This window comes from Hyla sarda, chromosome 5 (assembly GCF_029499605.1).
Source record: "Hyla sarda isolate aHylSar1 chromosome 5, aHylSar1.hap1, whole genome shotgun sequence".
Taxonomy (NCBI): domain Eukaryota; kingdom Metazoa; phylum Chordata; class Amphibia; order Anura; family Hylidae; genus Hyla; species Hyla sarda.
In genome coordinates, this window is record NC_079193.1 from 259,139,710 (window position 1) to 259,159,728 (window position 20,019).

Here is a 20,019-nt window from a genome sequence, read left to right on the forward strand (position 1 = left end):
CATAAAGGAAACAAGTCTGTTCCATGATGGGAGTAGTAGTAGTCCCACAGCACAGCAAGAGTTTGCTGATTTCACTCCTTCTGAGCATGCTCAGAAGTAATAACGGTTGAAAAATGGATATTAAAAACTGGGTGCAAACAGATGACATTATATGTTTATCTGTTTGCCATAGACTTCAATGTTAAATTTTTAATATCCGTTTCTATTCCGTTATTTTTGACGGGAGAAAAAATACTGCATGCAACGTTTTTTCCCCATCAAAAAAAATGGAACGGGAAGGAAACGGGTGCAAACGGGTGATAAAGGATTGTAAAAAAATCCCACTGACATCAATGGGATTATTTTACAGCCGTTTGCAACCCGTTTAAAAAATATCAAACGGATTGCAAAACGGGCATACATTTACGGGGGCAGACGGCTGTGTGAACGAGCCCTTATATAACCACCATGCATGTCCTAGATGCTGTGTATTTTGTTGTAGTGAAACATTAGTCACATACTGTAAATAACTTCAAAGAACATAACAGGAAGCAGCTGCAGGGGGATCAGGAACACATTGGATGAAAACAAAGATGTCTGGAGATAGTGGCTGCCAACTGTTGACTCTCGGGTTTTGGCAGAAACACACTACAGTTTAACAGGCTGGAAAATGTTTCCTTATCTATATTGGAGTATACATCACCCTTTATCATACGGATGTCAAGCAAACAACTCACACCTACTAGCCTTGTAGTAGATGCAGAAAATACCATTCAGAATATGCTCCTTATTGGCAAAGAATATTTCACTAAAAAATATATTTAGTTTCTTCATATTTTACAAAAAATATATATTTTCTGAAACATACGAAAAACAAATGTGTGAATTATAGAGGTAAGTGATAATTATAGAGGTGAGTGATAAAACACAACTGGAAGTGACACATCTCACGCATAACATTTATCACTGATATAGTAAGTAACACACACTATAAGGCTAGGTTCATATCGCTGAATCCATTCAAATAACCAGACATAAAACGGAAATCCGACAGACCCTATTGAGGTCAATAAGAGTCCTCCAAGCTCGGTTATTGTCAATTGTGCAATAGACTGTCTTTGTTTTCTGCTGCTGAACACAATCTGGGATGTAGGCCCCAATCGGAGCCTCTAAAGCAGAAGCTTTTACAAACACGATTGATCGATAAGCGATCACAAAAACCCTAGTTTTCCCATCCACTGATACTAAATTAAAACGTAACTTTATAAATAGTTAAAAACATCAACCCACTGGTCTCTGGTCTTTTTGTTTTAATATAAAGCATGCATGCCAAACTAGAGTGCACATAAGGAGATCTTGTGGCTGCAGTCCACAACTACCTAAGATGAATAAGTGACTGATTATTAAAACCTAACACCACATCGCCCACCCAACGTTTTACCACAAACATCAGCTTTCTCAAGGCCTTTAGTGCAAATGGCGTTTTTGATTACAGAAGCCACTCCCTACTAGTGACATCATGATTTGAAGGTTCACATGCCATTTGCCCTAAAGCCCTTGTAATGAAGGATATCATAAATATGTTGATGTGTATTTCAGTGTGGAAATTATTTCACATAATGGTTGAAGGTCTTAGTTCATCACTGGCTCATTGTGGTACTTTGGCAAGCAATGTTAACAGAGGCTCTGTTGCTGACACTTTCTTGGAGGGAGGGTGTACTGTGTGGCTAGTGCCCATCCCACCTTTAAGCTATCCACAGGTTACCAAACCAGAAGCAGCTCTACCTATCTGCAGAGTTTGGGAATTTTAACTCTGCATAGTTATCTGCATAGTTCTGCATATGATCATCTAGAGATAGGAGAAGTGTTAGACATGCACATTCGGTTACATAAGACTCCCGTTACGCCGAGCGCTCCGGGTCCCTGCTCCTCCCAGGAGCGCTCGCGGCGTCTCTCTCTCTGCAGCACCCCGGTCAGACCCGCTGACCGGGAGCGCTGCACTGACATTGCCGGCAGGGATGCTATTCAGCCTGCCGAATCGTAACAGTAGATCCAGCCATGGATCCCGCTGAGGTGCCGCTGCCAAGTCTCGCTGGCCTATCCAGTAACATCAAGGATGTGCTGGCCGCACAAGAGATTCCTGCCAACCTGCAAGAACTTATCCATTTGGCCACCCGCATTGACATGCGTTTTTCTGAGAGACACCAGGAGCTCCGCCAGGAAAAAGACCTTGATCTCTGGGCACCTCTCCCACAGTATCCTTTGCAATCTACCCCTGTGCCTCCCGCCGAGGAGGCTATGCAAGTGGATCGGTCTCGTCTGACCCATGAAGAGAGGACTCGCCGTAGGGAAAAAAATCTATGTCTGTACTGCGCTAGTACCGAACATTTCTTGGTGGATTGCCCTATTCGTCCTCCACGTCTAGGAAACGCACGCACGCACCCAGCTCACGTGGGTGTGGCGTCCCTTGGTACGAAGTCTGCTTCTCCACATCTCACTGTGCCCGTGCGGATTTCTCCTTCTGCCAACTCCTCCCTCTCAGCCGTGGCCTGCTTGGACTCTGGTGCTTCTGGAAATTTTATTCTGGACTCTTTGGTGAATATGTTCTGCATCCCGCTGACCCATCTCGCCAAGCCGCTCTACATTTCTTTGGTCAACGGAGTAAAGTTGGACTGTACTGTGCGTTACCGCACAGAACCCCTCTTAATGTGCATTGGACCCCATCACGAAAAGATTGAATTTTTCGTCCTTCCCAACTGCACCTCTGAAGTCCTCCTTGGTCTGCCATGGCTCCAGCATCATTCTCCCACCCTTGACTGGACCACCGGGGAGATCAAGAATTGGGGTTCTGCTTGTCGCAAGAAATGCCTCACATCTGCTCCCAGTCCCGTCTGTCGGGCCTCAGTGTCTCCTCCTGTGCCTGGTCTCCCCAAGGCCTATCTGGACTGTGCCGTGCCTCCTCATAGCCCCCGTCCTGGTGACACTCTGCCCCGTGACAAGCTTCACCCTCTGCCCCCCCCTCCCCATTCCCACTTCTTCTGAACTACCTGCCGCTGGTATAGCTACCCAGGACTTCTTTTTTCAGAAGGAGACTCATGAGGCGTCCCCTTTGTTCTCGTCTCTTTTGAAGGGACAAGGAGACAAAAAGAGGGGGAGACCTAAGGGGGGGGGTACTGTTACGCCGAGCGCTCCGGGTCCCTGCTCCTCCCCGGAGCGCTCTGCAGCGCCCCGGTCAGACCCGCTGACTGGGAGCGCTGCACTGACATTGCCGGCGGGGATGCGATTCGCATAGCGGGACGCGCCCGCTCGCGAATCGCATCCCAACTCACTTACCCGTCCCGGTCCCCGGCTGTCATGTTCTGGCACGCGCGGCTCCGCTCTCTAGGGTGCGTGCACGCCAGCTCTCTAAGATTTAAAGGGCCAGTGCACCAATGATTGGTGCCTGGCCCAATCAGCCTAATTAGCTTCCACCTGCTCCCTGTCTATATTACCTCACTTCCCCTGCACTTCCTTGCCGGATCTTGTTGCCTTGTGCCAGTGAAAGCGTTTAGTGTTGTCCAAAGCCTGTGTTCCAGATCTCCTGCTATCCTCATTGACTACGAACCTTGCCGCCTGCCCCGACCTTCTGCTACGTCTGACCTTGCCTCTGCCTAGTCCTTCTGTCCCACGCCTTCTCAGCAGTCAGCGAGGTTGAGCCGTTGCCGGTGGATACGACCTGGTTACTACCGCCGCAGCAAGACCATCCCGCTTTGCGGCGGGCTCTGGTGAAAACCAGTAGCAACCCTAGAACCGGTCCACCGACACGGTCCACGCCAATCCCTCGCTGACACAGAGGATGCACATCCAGCCTGCCAAATCGTAACAACTCCCTAACATTGTTGCTGTAGTCCTTTTTTGTATGTTTGCGTTTAAAAAGAATTTCAAGAACAGATCTTGGCAGAGTAAGTAGAAAAGACATTTCTGCTAGGATCAGTATTTGGGAAAAAAAAGTTGACTACCCCTGAAAGTGTTAAAGAGTAAATATATGAAGATTCTGCCAGAAATAGCTACATGGAATAGGGGGGTTAAAAAGGGAGACAGAGAAAATGGTGCTCTGATAGTGTAGTATATTTAGATGATATAGGTGTGTTAAAAAAAAGGCAGAAATACCACTCACCTTGTAGCGTTGTCCCTGTCGAAGAGAGGAATCCCCTCTCGAAACGCGTTGTCCTGCCAACTCAGCTATCTGTGTAAACCAATTTGCCTCTGTATCCCGCGATCCCGCAAGTCGGAATTTTGGGATCACCACCGCCAGGGGATCCCGCAACCTGCCTCCAGCTTAGAAACAGCTACATAGTATATAGTCAGGAAAACTTTCCTAATAGATGAGACTGTTAACACTCTCCTTACTGGACTGTCTAGATTACAGGAAACAAAGATAGACAAATAGCTGCTGAGACAATCAATTACATACAGCTCGGTGTGCTCCAGTGAAATTCTAACCAATTATACTGCTTGCAGTCTGTTGTTTCTGATATAATTTTTCAAGCCAAAATAACAGTCTTAAAATAGCTGCTCTTTAGGTGCTCTAGCCTGGCAATATTTCATACGTAGAATAAAGTAGGTTATGGATGAAAGTTTCCTGTCAACAAATCTAGGGTAAAGCTGCAACAACAAGAGGCCCACTTCATCAAAGCTTAATAAAATGTCTTAGATGTCCATCCTGATGCTGAGAAAGATGAGTCTGTAATGGAAGCTATTTCCCTTCTTGAGCACTCTTGAAAAAAACAAGTATTTTACCAAGCATCTGTTCAGTGTATAGAACTCCTAGAATTACAGTGAAAAATATTAGTTTTTTCCGATGTTTTTGCTCCTGCTCCAGTGACCACAGCATGTCAGCTTGCTTGCTCCTCAGTTATGACGTGGCATGGCTTAATAGCCTTGGATCTTAGAATGATCTACTTCATTTGAGTCATTCAAGGAAAATAAAACTTTGTGTTCCTTGTATCCTGCTCTGGCTCCTTTCATCAAGTTCTTCACTACTTTCAACACAACGGCTTAATGTTTGTATAGTAAACGTCAGGATATGTTTTCTGTGCACGGTGAATGTAATAAACAGTTTATAAACTCTACACATATGCTGTTCTTGGCCTACATTCTGTCATTATAATTCAGGAGATGGTAAAGTCCTAATTATGTTGGTTATTGATTTAATAAACTTAATGAGAAAAAGTAAGAAGGCACCTAAGAATTTTTAATCTGATCAAGCTGTATGTAATAGATAATATAAAATAATGGAGGAAGGGAATAAATAGATCAGGAATTACCGTATTTTTCGCCCTATAGGACGCACCTGGATATAAGACGCACCCAATTTTAAAGGTGCAAATTCTAGAACAAAAAGATTCTGCACCTAACAGTGATCTTCAACCTGCGGACCTCCAGATGTTGTAAAACTAAAACTCCCAGCATGCCCGGACAGCCGTTGGCTGTCCGGGCATGTTGGGAGTTGTAGTTTTGCAACATCTGGAGGTCCGCAGGTTGAAAACCACTGGCCTGGATGTCGCTCCATCGCTGTCGCCGCGTCCCCGTGGTGTCCCCGACGCTCCAGACATCTTCTTCCCCGGGATCCACGCTCTCCATCGCCGTCATCACGTCGCTACGTATGCCGTTCCTATTGGATGACGGGACGGCGTGCGCGACGACGTGATGACGTCGAAGGAGAGCGCCGGCCATGCAGGGGATCCCGGCACCGAGCAGACACCGACGAGGCAGGTAAGGTCCCTCCCGGTGTACTGTAAGCTGTTCGGGACGCCGTGGTGGTCCCGAACAGCCCGACTTTCGCTTCAGACACGGCGGTCAGCTTTGATCGCCGCGTCTGAAGGGTTAATACAAGGCATCACCGCGATTGGCCGTAGGGACCGACCCGATAGGTGTGTATTCGCCGTATAAGATGCACCAACTTTTCCCCCCAATTTTGGGGAAGAAAAAGTGCGTCTTATACGGCGAAAAATATGGTACATAGACACACAGCGTCTCACATAAGTGAGTCCACCCCTTACATTTTTGTAAATACTTATCATTATTATTATTATTATTATATAGAGTTATTATAGAATCATATCTTTTCTGAAGAAATTACACTCTGCTACAATGTAAAGTAGTGAATGCACTCCTTAGTGTAAATGTCCAAATTGGGCAAATTAGCCATTTTCCCACCCCGATATCATGTGACTTATTAGTATTACAAGGTCTCAGGTGGGAATGGGGAACAGGTGTCTTAAATTTGGTGTTATACTCAGTAATAAATCTCCCATGGAGTACCCAGGGTTAATTGTAATTCTAAATCAATTCCCTTCAGGGCCTGCTGCCCTTCCAGGACTAAGTCCTATTGCTAGGGTTACCCCTTTAAAATATCACTTTTATTGATTGGTTTAAAATGACCCCATAAAGTGCTCAAATAATACAAAAAACACAACCAAGGTATTGGAATCAAGTCCCATCCAAACTTGTATTATAATTGGGGGTATTTGCTGGAGGATCCTTTAAATTAATTCCTCTATTTCTGGGTCATTACCAATGCTCCCTATAACAGATCCTCTAAGAACATCCTTTTTCTCCAATCCTTGGTTGAGAATTAAAATACAGATTGCCCTAGCATCCCCCCAACGTTTCGCCGATAGAGACCAGCTTTATCAAGGTACAGAAAGCTAATGCTGGGTCCGGAATTATTTTCATCTTTCCGTACTTGCAGCATCTGCGTTCATTATGTACCTCTAGGCTTTTGTGCACTTGTCCGCTTTGCAGCATTTATATACTCTGTTGCACTTGTCTGCATTATAACATATGCTGTGTTTGTACTTTGATTGCATGTATCTTCTTTGCAATATTAACTTGCTTTGCTGCATCTACAGTATTTGCACTTCAATATATGTTCGGATATTGATGCATGTATTGTTAATGTATTAAATAGACTGTAGCTAGAGGTGACATCACTATTAATATTGAGGCCTATAAATCAGGTGCTGCATAACTGTACAGTGCTACTGTATGTATCAGCTGAGATAAACAATAGGCTGTATAAATGACAAGATGAGGATCAATACTATGTTAGGCATTTCATTCATGAGACTGAAGTAATGTGTTTACTCCTTGGAGTATAAGCCTTTTGTATGAGTGAAATCATTTTATCACCCGTTGCCAGAACTGTGCAGGGCAAACTAATAATATCTCTAAATGCCTGAAAGGCTTCGTTTAAGGTTTTAATAAACAGTCCTGGTTTAATGAGGTCTTTTCAAAACTGACTTAACATGTTTAGAAATCATTAGCCTAAATTATTACCAGTGCAAAAGTCTCCTGTGGGAGCCATGGAGACTGCACTGCATGCTGTCTGGTGAGTAAATCGGTTTAAATATACAAAAGACGTTTACGTCTCTACATACTAACAAAAAAATATTTGTTAAAAATGAAGCTTACAAGATATAAGCATATTCCAAGTCACTCAATGCTGTCAAGATGGATTTTATACAAGAACAGTCTTTGGTACAGAGGTGTGTGTGGTGGCAAACAATACAAAAGATCCAATGGAGGCTTACACATAAAAAAGTGGCTTGTCTTAAAGGCATTTGTTTAGATACCGTATATACTCGAGTATAAACCAACCAGAATATAAGCCGAAGCCCTAATTTCACTCCAAAAACCCAGGAAAAGTTATTGACTCGATTATAAGCCTAGGGTGGGAAATACATCATCCCCCCCATGTCATCATCCCCCCCTGTCATCATCCAGACCCCCGTCATTAACACCTCCGTCATCATCACCCTGTCATCATCCACACCTTCATCATCACCGCCTGTCATCATCCCCCTGTCATCATTCCACCCCCCCTTCATCATCACCGGCTGTCATCATCCCCCCCTTCTTCATCACTGCCTGTCATCATCCCCCTGTCATCATCCCACCCCCCTTCATCATCACTGCCTGTCATCATCCCCCTGTCATCATCCCACACCCCCACCCCCCCTTTATCATCACCGCCTGTCAATCCAGTGGTCTTCAACCTGCGGAGCTCCAGATGTTGCAAAACTACAACTCCCAGCATGCCCGGACAGCCATCAGCTGTCCGGGCATGCTGAGAGTTGTAGTTTTTAAACATCTGGAGGACAACAGGTTGAAGACCACTGCGGCCTTCGTCATCATCCAGACCCCCCCCCCTTTAGTTTTGTACTCACCTCCCCTCGGTGGGAAGGAAGGGTGAGCTGGTCCGGGCCATCTATGCTGCAGGGACCGTCCGGTGGGGAGGGTTAGTTGTTCCTGGCTGTCCATCTTCACCGGGGGGGGCTTCTTCTCTGCTAAGGGCCCGGCCCCGGACTAGTGACGTTGCCTTGACGACGACACACAGGTAGAGTAGAAAACTAAAGGGGGGGGGGGGGTATGGATGATGACGAAGGCCGCAGTGGTCTTCAAACTGTGGACCTCCAGATGTTTCAAAACTACAACTCCCAGCATGTGCCGTGATCTGCAGTTTTTGTAGTTTTGCAACATCTGGAGGTCCGCAGGTTGAAGACCACTGAGAAGGGATTGACAGGCAGAGAGTTCCCTCGAGTATAAGCCGAGGGGGGTGTTTTCAGCACGAAAATTCATGCTTAAAAACTCGGCTTATACTCGAGTATATACAGTAATGGCTGTCCATCTTCTCTGCAAAGATATAATGGGTAATAGGTAGCCTCTCGCGGTTGCCCTTGCCAAGCTATGAAAGATTAAATGCTTGCGGACATCAACCCTTACTTTGCCAAGGTGTGTATCGCTTTCTAAGTATGCATCAACAAGGATGATCTGTAAATGGGATTTCACACAATGCAGGCAGACGGGAAGAGAAAATGAAGCTTAGAAATCAATTGAAATCATTATGCAGATTTAGAGACTGATAGCTGTGGTGTGAGATGGGAAGCGGCTTCCAGCACAATTATCAGGAGACATATCTGTTTTCATTGCAGCGCTATTACATCGTGCTGGAGCAAAGTACTTTAACTTCTTCAATAGCCCGAGGACACAAAGGTGTAATCAGAAAATGTAAGTGTTTTTCTTTGTGTACAGAAAACAGTTCCTGAGCGGAACATACTGGAAAAGAAACACATTCGGGATTGAAGTAGTTCACACACTATGGGGGAGATTTATCATTGCTTTTAGAGCATTTTTTTTTGGCTATGTTTTGGCGCAGTTCAGGGGCAGTTTCTACACAGTTCACTTTACGATTAAAAGAACACGTTATGTTCTATAGGTCAATGCAAATATGATACAACATTTTTACTACTCTTAAAAAATTATAACTCTTTGTAAGAAAACTAATATGCTTACAATTGTCATCTACTGACCCCTATAACTTATTTTTTATACGGGTTGTTTTAGTGCATTTTTTGTGCCGAGATCTGTAGTTTTTTTATCGACTGGACTTTTTGTTAATTTTTCTTTCTTATATAGGAAGTGACTAAACACCAGCAATTCTGGACTTTGGTATTTATTTTTATGTTTACGCCATTCACCATGTGGTTTTACTAAAGAGGTCATCCACCTTGAAATTAAAGTTTCAGATCGCAGGTTTTCCAACTGTTGGGACCCCCCGTGCGCGATCTCCTGCCCGTGTGGAGGGCACGTGCCCTTTATTCATCTCTATGGGAGAGCCAAAGCGCTGTAATTGGGTATCTCTGGCTCTCCCATAGAGATGAATGTAGGGGGTGTGATGATCACCACTTCATGAGGAGACCTGGGGCACCATGTTAATGACAGACGCCAGCAATCACACTGATATCTGGCAATAGCAGTGTGTCCAATATGCTGATAGCAGATGGTAATCACTGGGTATGAAGCCTTATACAACCATGGGTGCTTCATGTACGACGTGACGAGGGGTCCATATATTCAACATTGGAATTAAAGCGTAATTTCTGAATTTCTGGTTTAATGCATAGAGATGAATGAAGGGCAGATAGCCATTGACTGAATGAGAGTTCCGTCAACAGCTATTTTAAGTGTATGGCCCAGTGTAGTCAGAAGATTACAAAAATATTAAAATAGTATTGAATATAAATTTATAACTAATTCCATGCACCGATTGTAATTGGCAATGGCTAATACAAATGTATGCAAGCCCCAAATCTGTCACAATAATGTGATAATGCAATAACCATTAGACTTCGGAATACTGCACGTGGAATTTTCAGCAGTGGAAAATCCATGTTGCTACCCAATGACTTCAGTGGGTAGTAACATAATCCACTTGTGGATTTTCCGCTGCAAAATTCCACTTGCAGAATTCCGAAGCATAAAATCCGCAATCAGAGCGGATAAGTTACATGTGACGTAAAAATAAAGAATGAATGCACAACCTGCCACTCTATTCTACCGGGACACTGGGGACCCGTTCTTGAGATTGCAGGGGTCGAACCCCTAATGTTTAGCTAGTTATCCCCTATCCCGTGGATGTGGGATGACTTTAAAAGATGAGAAACACCCATTCAAAAATACTTTTGAAAGATAATAAGAAACACATATTTCTTACCCTGCCAACCTCTACTAGATTGGTCACCATGACTATGCTGGCAGTATTTTCATGCCACACCATCCTCCAGAAATCATATACTGTTTCTTGCATTGGGCCTGTGAGGGGGACATAAAATGGAACAAAAGTTTAGAATGGTAGCAATGTGAGAGAGCCGAAGTTTCTCACTACAGTAGATGAAAACATATAGTTTATAAGGTAGTGAGATGCCAAAAATGTTCAGTGTAGAAGGAGATATATTCATGAATAGCATTTTCAGTGTTACCATTCGTGCGCTGGTATTCCTAGCTTTCAAACTTGTGCTGTTGGACTCAAGGGATGTGTGAAAGCAAACGTGCTTTATTGACCCATAGTCAGAGGTGGATGCAACGTTTAAACAGCATCACACAGTCTTTCTCAAGCTTGAGAAAGACAGTGTGATGCTGGTGAAACGTTGCATCCACTTCTGACCATGGGTCAATAAAGCACATTTGGACAGTTCCCGAGACAGGTGTCATCAGAGAGCACTTGACAGAAAAGAACAACTAAACTTCAGCAGCTTATAAGTACTGAAAGAATTAAGATTTTTTCATTGAAGTCATTTATAAATCTGTTTAACTTTCTGGAGCCAGTTGATATATAAAATAAGTTTTTTTCCTGGATAACCCATTTAATCAAAAAAACCTATAGCTTTCACTTGGTCCCTCTTAAGCCTCTGGTATTGCTGCTCTCAGTCTCCACTACACTCCACTTCCTGGTGCTTGGGCTCTTTATGTCAGAGTGCCATTCAGCTATTATTTACTGGCCAGAGTAGTGTCCCGGATCAACCAATAGCTGACATCTTGGCCCCAGCATCAGGAAGTGGAGCATGGAAGAGACCAGAAGCAGCAATATGGGGACCGAGTGAGAGATAAGTATGTTTTTCTTTTTGTTTAAGGAGGCAGCCTGGCCATGTTTAAAAAAAAAAATAATAATAATCATTTAAGATGGACAACACCTTTAACCCCTGAAGGATGGGCCCATATTTTACCTTCATGACCAGGCTCTTTTTTTATTTGACATGTGTCTCTTTTTCTGAGCGGAGTGATTCTGAGATAGTTTTTTTTTCGTGACATATTGTAATTTATATGTGGTGCATTTTTGTTGACACATGCAGCATTTTTTCTGAAAAACTCCAAAATATTGTGAAAAACAGGAAAATTTCAGGCTTTTTTTTTTTTTTTGTGTACACTGTGTGGGTAAAGTGATGTTATATGTATTCTGTGGTCCAGTACAAATATGGCGATTTTATATAGCTTTTTATGTTCTTTTTCCTTTTCTGAGCAAAATTCTTTTTCTGCCATTCATTTGCCAACAGCCGTAACTTTTTTATTTTTCGTCTGACACCACATAAGGGCTTATTTTTTCCAGGATGAGCTATACTTTTTATTTGTATAATTTTTGAGATACGTGCTACCTTTTGATCTTTTTTATTCCGAAATTTTTTACCAAAATTGGCGAATTTTGCATTTTTTATAATTTTTGCTGCATTCACTGTGCAAGATAATTTACATTATAGTTTTATAGAACACGTCATTATGGACGTGGCAATACCTATAATGTATATGATTGTGTTTTTGATCTTTCAGGGTTTTTATTGGGAAAGGGGCTTTTTTTTCTTTTATTCAAGAACTTTTTATTTCATTTTTTACACTTTTTACAGGTTATACTATGCTGCAGTACATTTGTACTGCAGCACAGTACGAACCGATCAGCTGCACACAGTACAGCCTATGTAATCCAGCCTCTGGCTGTATCTCACAGGCTTCCGTAGCAGGCAAACAACCAGAAGCTGTTCCCTCCCCCACAGAAGTATCTTATGCTGTGGGTTCAGCTCCACTTTTTAGTGAGGACAATCTATAGGACAGTCAGCAGCTACTGCCCAGCCAAGAAGTGGAGGAGACATCTTCCGCTTCCTCCGCTAGGCGGGCAAGTAGTAATGAGGAGAGTGGCATGGGAGGTGGTGTTGCGAGCGTTCAGGCTCCTGAAGCAGACACCGTTGAGGAACCTGAGGAGGACATCAGTGACGTGCAGACACAACTCGATGATGATCAAGCCGATTGCACTTGGGAGCCGGGTGCAGAAGGGGCTTCATCATCATCATCAGGAGAAGAGGGTTGCAGGTTGCCCGTGAGGCAGCACCTGAGCCAGCAAGCTTAGCCAGCAAGGTGGTAGCATGGTTGGCAGTCAGCATGGTGGCAGAAGTGGAAAGTTTGGAGCCAAACTTGCCTTGGATAGACCACCTCCTTCACGGCCGCCTACCTTCCCGGCAGGTAGTGGAACAGGGGTTCCTGGAGTCGGCAGCAGTAGCAGTCAATCAGTGCGGACTGTTGGTGGGAAAATCAGCTACTCTGCGGTATGACAGTATTTCATCAAGCATCCGGAGGAGGTTAACATGGCCATATAAAAGATGTGTGCAGCAGGGCCAGGGTCCCAATATTGACACCACGGCCCTGCATCAACATATGCAGCATCACCATAAAGTGGCCTGGGGGAACTGTGGCTCCGATGTGGTGGTCCAGGCTGCTGCATCAGTGGCATGCTGCTCCCTGTTTCAGCCAGCCAAGGCTCCACCACCTCAGATGAAGGGAGCTGTGTGTCATATCCATCTTCTGTCGCTCCAGATGCTCCTGCTCCTCCTACTTCGAGTCAGTCATTCTGCCAGCAATCCATAGGCGAAGCCATGTCCAAGAGACAACAGTAGGCGCCTACTCATCCAACGGTGCAGAAGCTGAATGTGCTCCTGTCCAAGCTTTTCAAGTGATGGACTCTGCACCTTTCAGAGAACTGATGGCTTGTGCCTAGCTGAGGTTGAGAGTCCCAAGCCGTCATTTCTTTGCAAAGAAGGCAGCACCAACCCTGCACAATTTTTTGGAACAGAAGGTGGGCCAGTCCTTGAGCCTGTCAGTGTGTACAAAAGTGCACAGCAGCACCAACATGTGGAGCTGTAACTACGGTCAGGGACAATACATGTCCTTAATGGCCCACTGAATGAATGTGGTTCCTGCACAGCAACAACAGCAACTTGGACAGGTCACGCCGCTTCAGCCTACACGCTCTCAGGTTGTTGGTCCTGTGACCCTCCACCATCTCCTCAGCCTCCACTGCATGGACAAGTCTCAGTGCCCCTCCAGCATACCATGTGTGCAGGGCAAGGTGGTGTCACACTGTTCTTCACAAGGTTTGCCTTGGCGAATGTAGTCACATAGGGGAGGAACTGCTAAAAGTCATTCATAAAGAAATCTAATCATGGTTTACTCCACCAAAACTGGAAATGGGAACCATGGTGACCGACAACGGGAAGAACATCTTGTCTGCTCTGCGACAAGATAGCCTGAGCCATGTGCCCTGCATTGCACACGTGTTCAATCTGGTTGTCAAGTGGTTCCTGAAGTATTCCCCCTCCCCCCCATTTGCAAGACATCCTAACAATGGGAATGAAATTTTGCATGCACTTCAGCCACTTGAACACCGCAAAGCACACCCTCCTTGAACTGCAGCATCAGAACAGCATCCCCCAACATAGTCTAATTTGCGACATTTCCACACGTTGGAATTCCACCCTCCATATGTTGGAGCGACTATACCAACAGAGAAAAGCCATCACCATTTTTTTGATGATCCAAGCGGTTAGAGGGACTCCCCTGTAAAACTTCAATGTCAACCAGTGGCAGCTCATAAGTAACACCTGCCATTTGCTCAGGCCCTTTGAGGAAGCTACATTATTAGTCAGTCGCCAGGATTATGGGATGAACGTCATTCCACTGCTTCATCTACTACAACACATGTTGGAAACGATGGCTGGTCAGGGCACTGGAGACGTGGTGCTTACATCTCACAGCCACATGAGCCCTGTGGGGGCTGAACTGGAGGAGGAGGAGGGGCACAATGGAGCAGTTTAGGTTTTGCAAGATAGGTGGTTTTTCTAGTCATCTGACAGGAAAGGAGGAGTAGGAGCAGCTAGAGGAGCTAGAAGGTTACAAGGAAGGCAAGACACAGGACCCAGACACACCGTGGCAGTATGCAGTGGAGATGGAGGCAGGGAGCCTATTGATGCCTATCTGTGCCATCGTCCATCCTCTTGCAGGTCTGACTTGGGGAGCCCTCTGTGCTCCCCTTCCACTGCCATGGCTGCTGGGGAGGGGTGGGGTGGTAGGAGCCGTACCAGCTCCATCAGAAGCTACAGCCGCTGATGAGTAGCTTTCTTCACCCCCATAGTGATGCAAATCATTAGCAGAAGACCTGAAGCAGGACCTGAACAATTAGGTGGCATACTTTGACATGACCATGTCAACACACCTTGAAGATCCGCTGGACTTCTGGGCAGCCAAACTTGATTTATGGCCACAACTAGGGGAGTTTGCCCTGGAAAAGCTGTCCTGCCCGGCCAGTAGTGTGCCATCAGAGCAGATGTTTAGTGCGGCGGGGGCCATAGTAACCCCAAGGAGAACTCGTCTGTCCACGAAAATTGTGGATAGACTGACCTGGGTAAAGATGAATCAGGCATGGATCAGCCAGGATTTCCACCCACCAATGCCCGTGCAGAGTAGATTGACCATGGTGCCACACCAACACTTTACAAACATTTTTACTGCTACTCCCCAGTTACAGGCATTCCTCGCCACCAGACCACAAGTAAGTATTGAGGATATGCATTAGCTAAAACTTAACTTTTCTTAGGATAAAATATATGTACTCCAATTTTTTTTTAAACCAAACAAAAGGAAAGGTGTGCAAAAAACACCATGTGCCACCTACACCACCAAGTATTTATGTGATGCAAAGACCTCTAAAAGGTGGAAGGGAATAACATATGGTACATTGTAACCAGTGGGGCTAAAAACTTCCCCTGTAAGGCCCTTCTCGGGCATTATTAATTCCCTTCTTGGCAAGTGTTACTCGCCCTAAAAAGGGCGGCCCCACACAGGAACCTCTCCCTATTTCCCCTTACAAACATTGCCATTTCCCAGGGTTTTTAGGTGGAAATAGAGAGAGTTTCATGTGTGGGGCTGCCGTTTTTATGGTGAGTACCACTTGCCAAGAAGGGAATTAATAGGGCCAGAGTAGGGCTTACAGGGGAAGTTTTTACCCCCACCGGTTACAATGGACATACATTGTTCCCTTTCACCTTTTAGAGGTCTTTGCATCACATCAATACTTGGTGGTGTAGGTGGAACATGGTGTTTTTGCACACCTTTCCTTTTGTTTGGGTCCATATATTTTATCCTAAGCATATTATTAAAAGTAAAGTTTTATGTAATGCATATCCTCAATACTTACTTGTGCACACTAACACTTTTACAAAAGAGACCATTTTTTTCTGCCTACCTGCCTCAGCTACTATTCTGATCCTGCCACCCGGCTGATGCCACACATCTGATGCCAAGTTCTCCTTTTTTCACCCACCTTCCTCACTGGGTACTGGTATTGCCACCCACTACACCACTCACCGGGTCACTTTCAGGACTCCTGATGCTGCTGCTGCCACCTCTAGGCTGTTTCATTCTGCCACCATATATCCTCCTCATGCTGATGCCACCTCCAGGCTGTCTCATTCTGCGACCATATGTTTTCCTCATGCTGATGCCAGCTCCAGGTTGTCTCATTCTGCCACAATATGTTCTCCTCATGCTCCCGACAACTCCAGGCTGCGTCATTCAGCCCCTATATGGTCTCCTCATACTTCCGCCACCTCCAGGTTGTGTTATTCAGCCCCTATATGTTCTCCTCATGCTGCCGCAAACTTCAGGCTGTGTGTGTCACGATTCGGCTCACAGGTAGTGGATCCTCTGTGTCAGCGAGGGATTGGCGTGGACCGTGCTAGTGGACCGGTTCTAAGAGGCTACTGGTGTTCACCAGAGCCCGCCGCAAAGCGGGATGGTCTTGCTGCGGCAGTAGCAACCAGGTCGTATCCACTAGCAACGGCTCAACCTCGCTGACTGCTGAGAAGGCGTGGGAGAGAAGGACTAGGCAGAGGCAAGGTCAGACGTAGCAGAAGGTCGGGGCAGGCGGCAAGGTTCGTAGTCAAGATGGATAGCAGAAGTTCAGGTAACACAGGCTTTGGACACACTAAACGCTTTCACTGGCACAAGGCAACAAGATCCGGCAAGGGAGTGCAGGGGCAGTGAGCAGATATAGTCTGGGAGCAGGAGGAAGCCAATTAAGCTAATTGGGCCAGGCACCAATCATTGGTGCACTGGCCCTTTAAGTCTCAGAGAGCTGGCGCGCGCGCGCCCTAGAGAGCGGAGCCACGCGCGCCAGCACATGACAGCAGGGGACCGGGACGGGTAAGTGACCTGGGATGCAATTCGCGAGCGGGCGCGTCCCGCTGTGCGAATCGCATCCCCAACGGCCATGACAGTGCAGCGCTCCCGGTCAGCGGGACTGACCGGGGCGCTGCGGGGAGAGAGACGCCGTGAGCGCTCCGGGGAGGAGCGGGGACCCGGAGCGCTAGGCGTAACAGTACCCCCCCCCTTAGGTCTCCCCTTTTCTTTGTCCGGTAACTGCCTCCCTTGGGATGAGGACACCGGGAAAGAATGGAGGGTTTCCTCAACGGCAGGCAGCACAGCAGGAGTGGGAATGGGGAGGGAGGGCAGAGGGCGAAGCCTGGCACGGGGCAGTGTGACACCAGGACGGGGGCCATGAGGAGGCACTGAGGCTTGCCTGACGGGACTGGGAGGGAGGGAGAGGCACTTCCTATGGCAGGCAGAGTCCCAGTTCTTGATCTCCCCGGTGGTCCAATCAAGGGTGGGAGAATGAAGCCGGAGCCATGGCAGACCGAGGAGGACCTCAGAGGTACAGTTGGAAAGGACGAATAACTCAATCCTTTCGTGGTGGGGTCCAATACACATCAGGAGGGGTTCTGTGCGGTAACGCACGGTGCAATCCAATCTGACTCCGTTGACCGCGGAAATGTAGAGCGGCTTGACGAGACGGGTCACCGGGATGCGGAATTTATTCACAAACGACTCCAAAATAAAATTCCCAGAGGCACCAGAGTCCAAGCAGGCCACGGCTGAGAGGGAGGAGTTGGCTGAAGGAGAAATCCGCACGGGCACCGTGAGACGTGGAGAAGCAGACTTAGAACCAAGAGACGCCACACCCACGTGAGCTGGGTGCGTGCGTTTCCCAGACGTGGAGGACGGATAGGGCAATCCACCAAGAAATGCTCGGTACTGGCACAGTACAGACAGAGATTTTCTTCCCTACGGCGATTCCTCTCTTCCTGGGTCAGGCGAGACCGATCCACTTGCATGGCCTCCTCGGCGGGAGGCCCAAGCGTAGACTGCAAAGGATGCTGTGGGAGAGGTGCCCAGAGATCTAAGTCTTTTTCCTGGTGGAGCTCTTGGTGTCGCTCAGAAAAACGCATGTCAATGCGGGTAGCCAAATGGATGAGTTCTTGCAGGTTGGCAGGAATCTCTCGTGCGGCCAGCACATCCTTGATGCGACTGGATAGGCCTTTTTTAAAGGTCGCGCAGAGAGCCTCGTTATTCCATGATAACTCGGAAGCAAGAGTACGAAATTGGATGGCGTACTCGCCCACTGAAGAATTACCCTGGACCAGGTTCAACAGGGCAGTCTCGGCAGAAGAAGCTCGGGCTGGCTCCTCGAAGACACTCCGGACTTCAGCGAAGAAGGACTGGACTGTGGCTGTGGCAGGATCATTGCGGTCCCAGAGCGGTGTGGCCCAAGACAAGGCCTGTCCTGAAAGAAGGCTTACTACGAACGCCACCTTAGACCGTTCTGTAGGAAACAAGTCCGACAACATCTCCATATGCAGGGAACACTGAGACAAAAATCCACGGCAGAGTCTAGAGTCCCCATCAAATTTGTCCGGCAGGGACAAGCGGAGGCTAGGAGCGGCCACTCGCTGCGGAGGAGGTGCAGGAGCTGGCGGAGGAGATGGTTGCTGCTGTAGCAGAGGCAGAAGTTGCTGTAACATGGCGGTCAACTGCGACAGCTGCTGTCCTTGTTGGGCAATCTGCTGCGATTGCTGAGCGACCACCGTGGGAAGGTCAGCGAGACTTGGCAGCGGCACCTCAGCGGGATCCATGGCCGGATCTACTGTCACGATTCGGCTCACAGGTAGTGGATCCTCTGTGTCAGCGAGGGATTGGCGTGGACCGTGCTAGTGGACCGGTTCTAAGAGGCTACTGGTGTTCACCAGAGCCCGCCGCAAAGCGGGATGGTCTTGCTGCGGCAGTAGCAACCAGGTCGTATCCACTAGCAACGGCTCAACCTCGCTGACTGCTGAGAAGGCGTGGGAGAGAAGGACTAGGCAGAGGCAAGGTCAGACGTAGCAGAAGGTCGGGGCAGGCGGCAAGGTTCGTAGTCAAGATGGATAGCAGAAGTTCAGGTAACACAGGCTTTGGACACACTAAACGCTTTCACTGGCACAAGGCAACAAGATCCGGCAAGGGAGTGCAGGGGCAGTGAGCAGATATAGTCTGGGAGCAGGAGGAAGCCAATTAAGCTAATTGGGCCAGGCACCAATCATTGGTGCACTGGCCCTTTAAGTCTCAGAGAGCTGGCGCGCGCGCGCCCTAGAGAGCGGAGCCGCGCGCGCCAGCACATGACAGCAGGGGACCGGGACGGGTAAGTGACCTGGGATGCAATTCGCGAGCGGGCGCGTCCCGCTGTGCGAATCGCATCCCCGACGGCCATGACAGTGCAGCGCTCCCGGTCAGCGGGACTGACCGGGGCGCTGCGGGGAGAGAGACGCCGTGAGCGCTCCGGGGAGGAGCGGGGACCCGGAGCGCTAGGCGTAACAGTGTGATTCAGCCACTGTATGGTGCAGCCAACTCCACCCTGTGCCATTCAGGCACTATATGGGCTCCTCATGCTGCCGCTACCTCCACCCTGTGCCATTCAGGCACTATATGGGCTCCTCATGCTGCCGCTACCTCCACGCTGTGTCATTCAGGCACTATATGGTCTCCTCATGCTGCTGCCACCTCCATGCTGTGTCATTCAGCCCCTATATGTTCTCCTCATGCTGCCGCCAACACCAGGCTGTGTCAATCAGCCACTATATACTGCCACCAACTCCAACCTGTGTCATTCAGCCACTAGATGGTCTCCTCATGCTGCCACCACTTCCACGCTGTGTCATTCAGCCACTATATGGACTCCTCATGCTGCTGCCACCTCCAGGCTGTGTCATTGTGCCACCATTTTCTGTTGGCACCTTAGATTAAACTTAAAACCTTTTCATGTATCTAAAACCTTCAGTTTAAATTTCACAAAATATCTTTAATCTTTTCTATTGTGAGGCCCTATGGTCTTGTTGGGCTGCTGCCACCTTTAGGCTCTGTCATTGTGCCACCATGTGACTCCTTGTTAGATTGGGTTTTGTGGTCATACAGTATTAGTTCAAAGTAAACGCTGGGACATTAAACTTGGGAATCTAATATAAATCTTAAATTAAAAAAAATCGGTGTAATCTTTTCAAGACTGAGGCCCTATGGTCGTCGATGTCATATATT

The 20,019-nt window shown here is 47.2% G+C and overlaps 1 protein-coding gene across 11 annotated transcripts in view; it reads right to left on the minus strand.

The window, feature by feature from the left end:
- The window catches only part of PTPRM (protein tyrosine phosphatase receptor type M), an 898,578-nt gene that overhangs the window by 62,590 nt on the left and 815,969 nt on the right, over nt 1-20,019 (minus strand). For all 11 annotated transcript variants that reach the window (XM_056521605.1, XM_056521601.1, XM_056521594.1 and 8 more), the window contains one exon: nt 10,517-10,614. In XM_056521605.1, the coding sequence (XP_056377580.1) occupies nt 10,517-10,614 (98 nt within the window). The remainder of the gene's footprint in view (nt 1-10,516; nt 10,615-20,019) is intronic.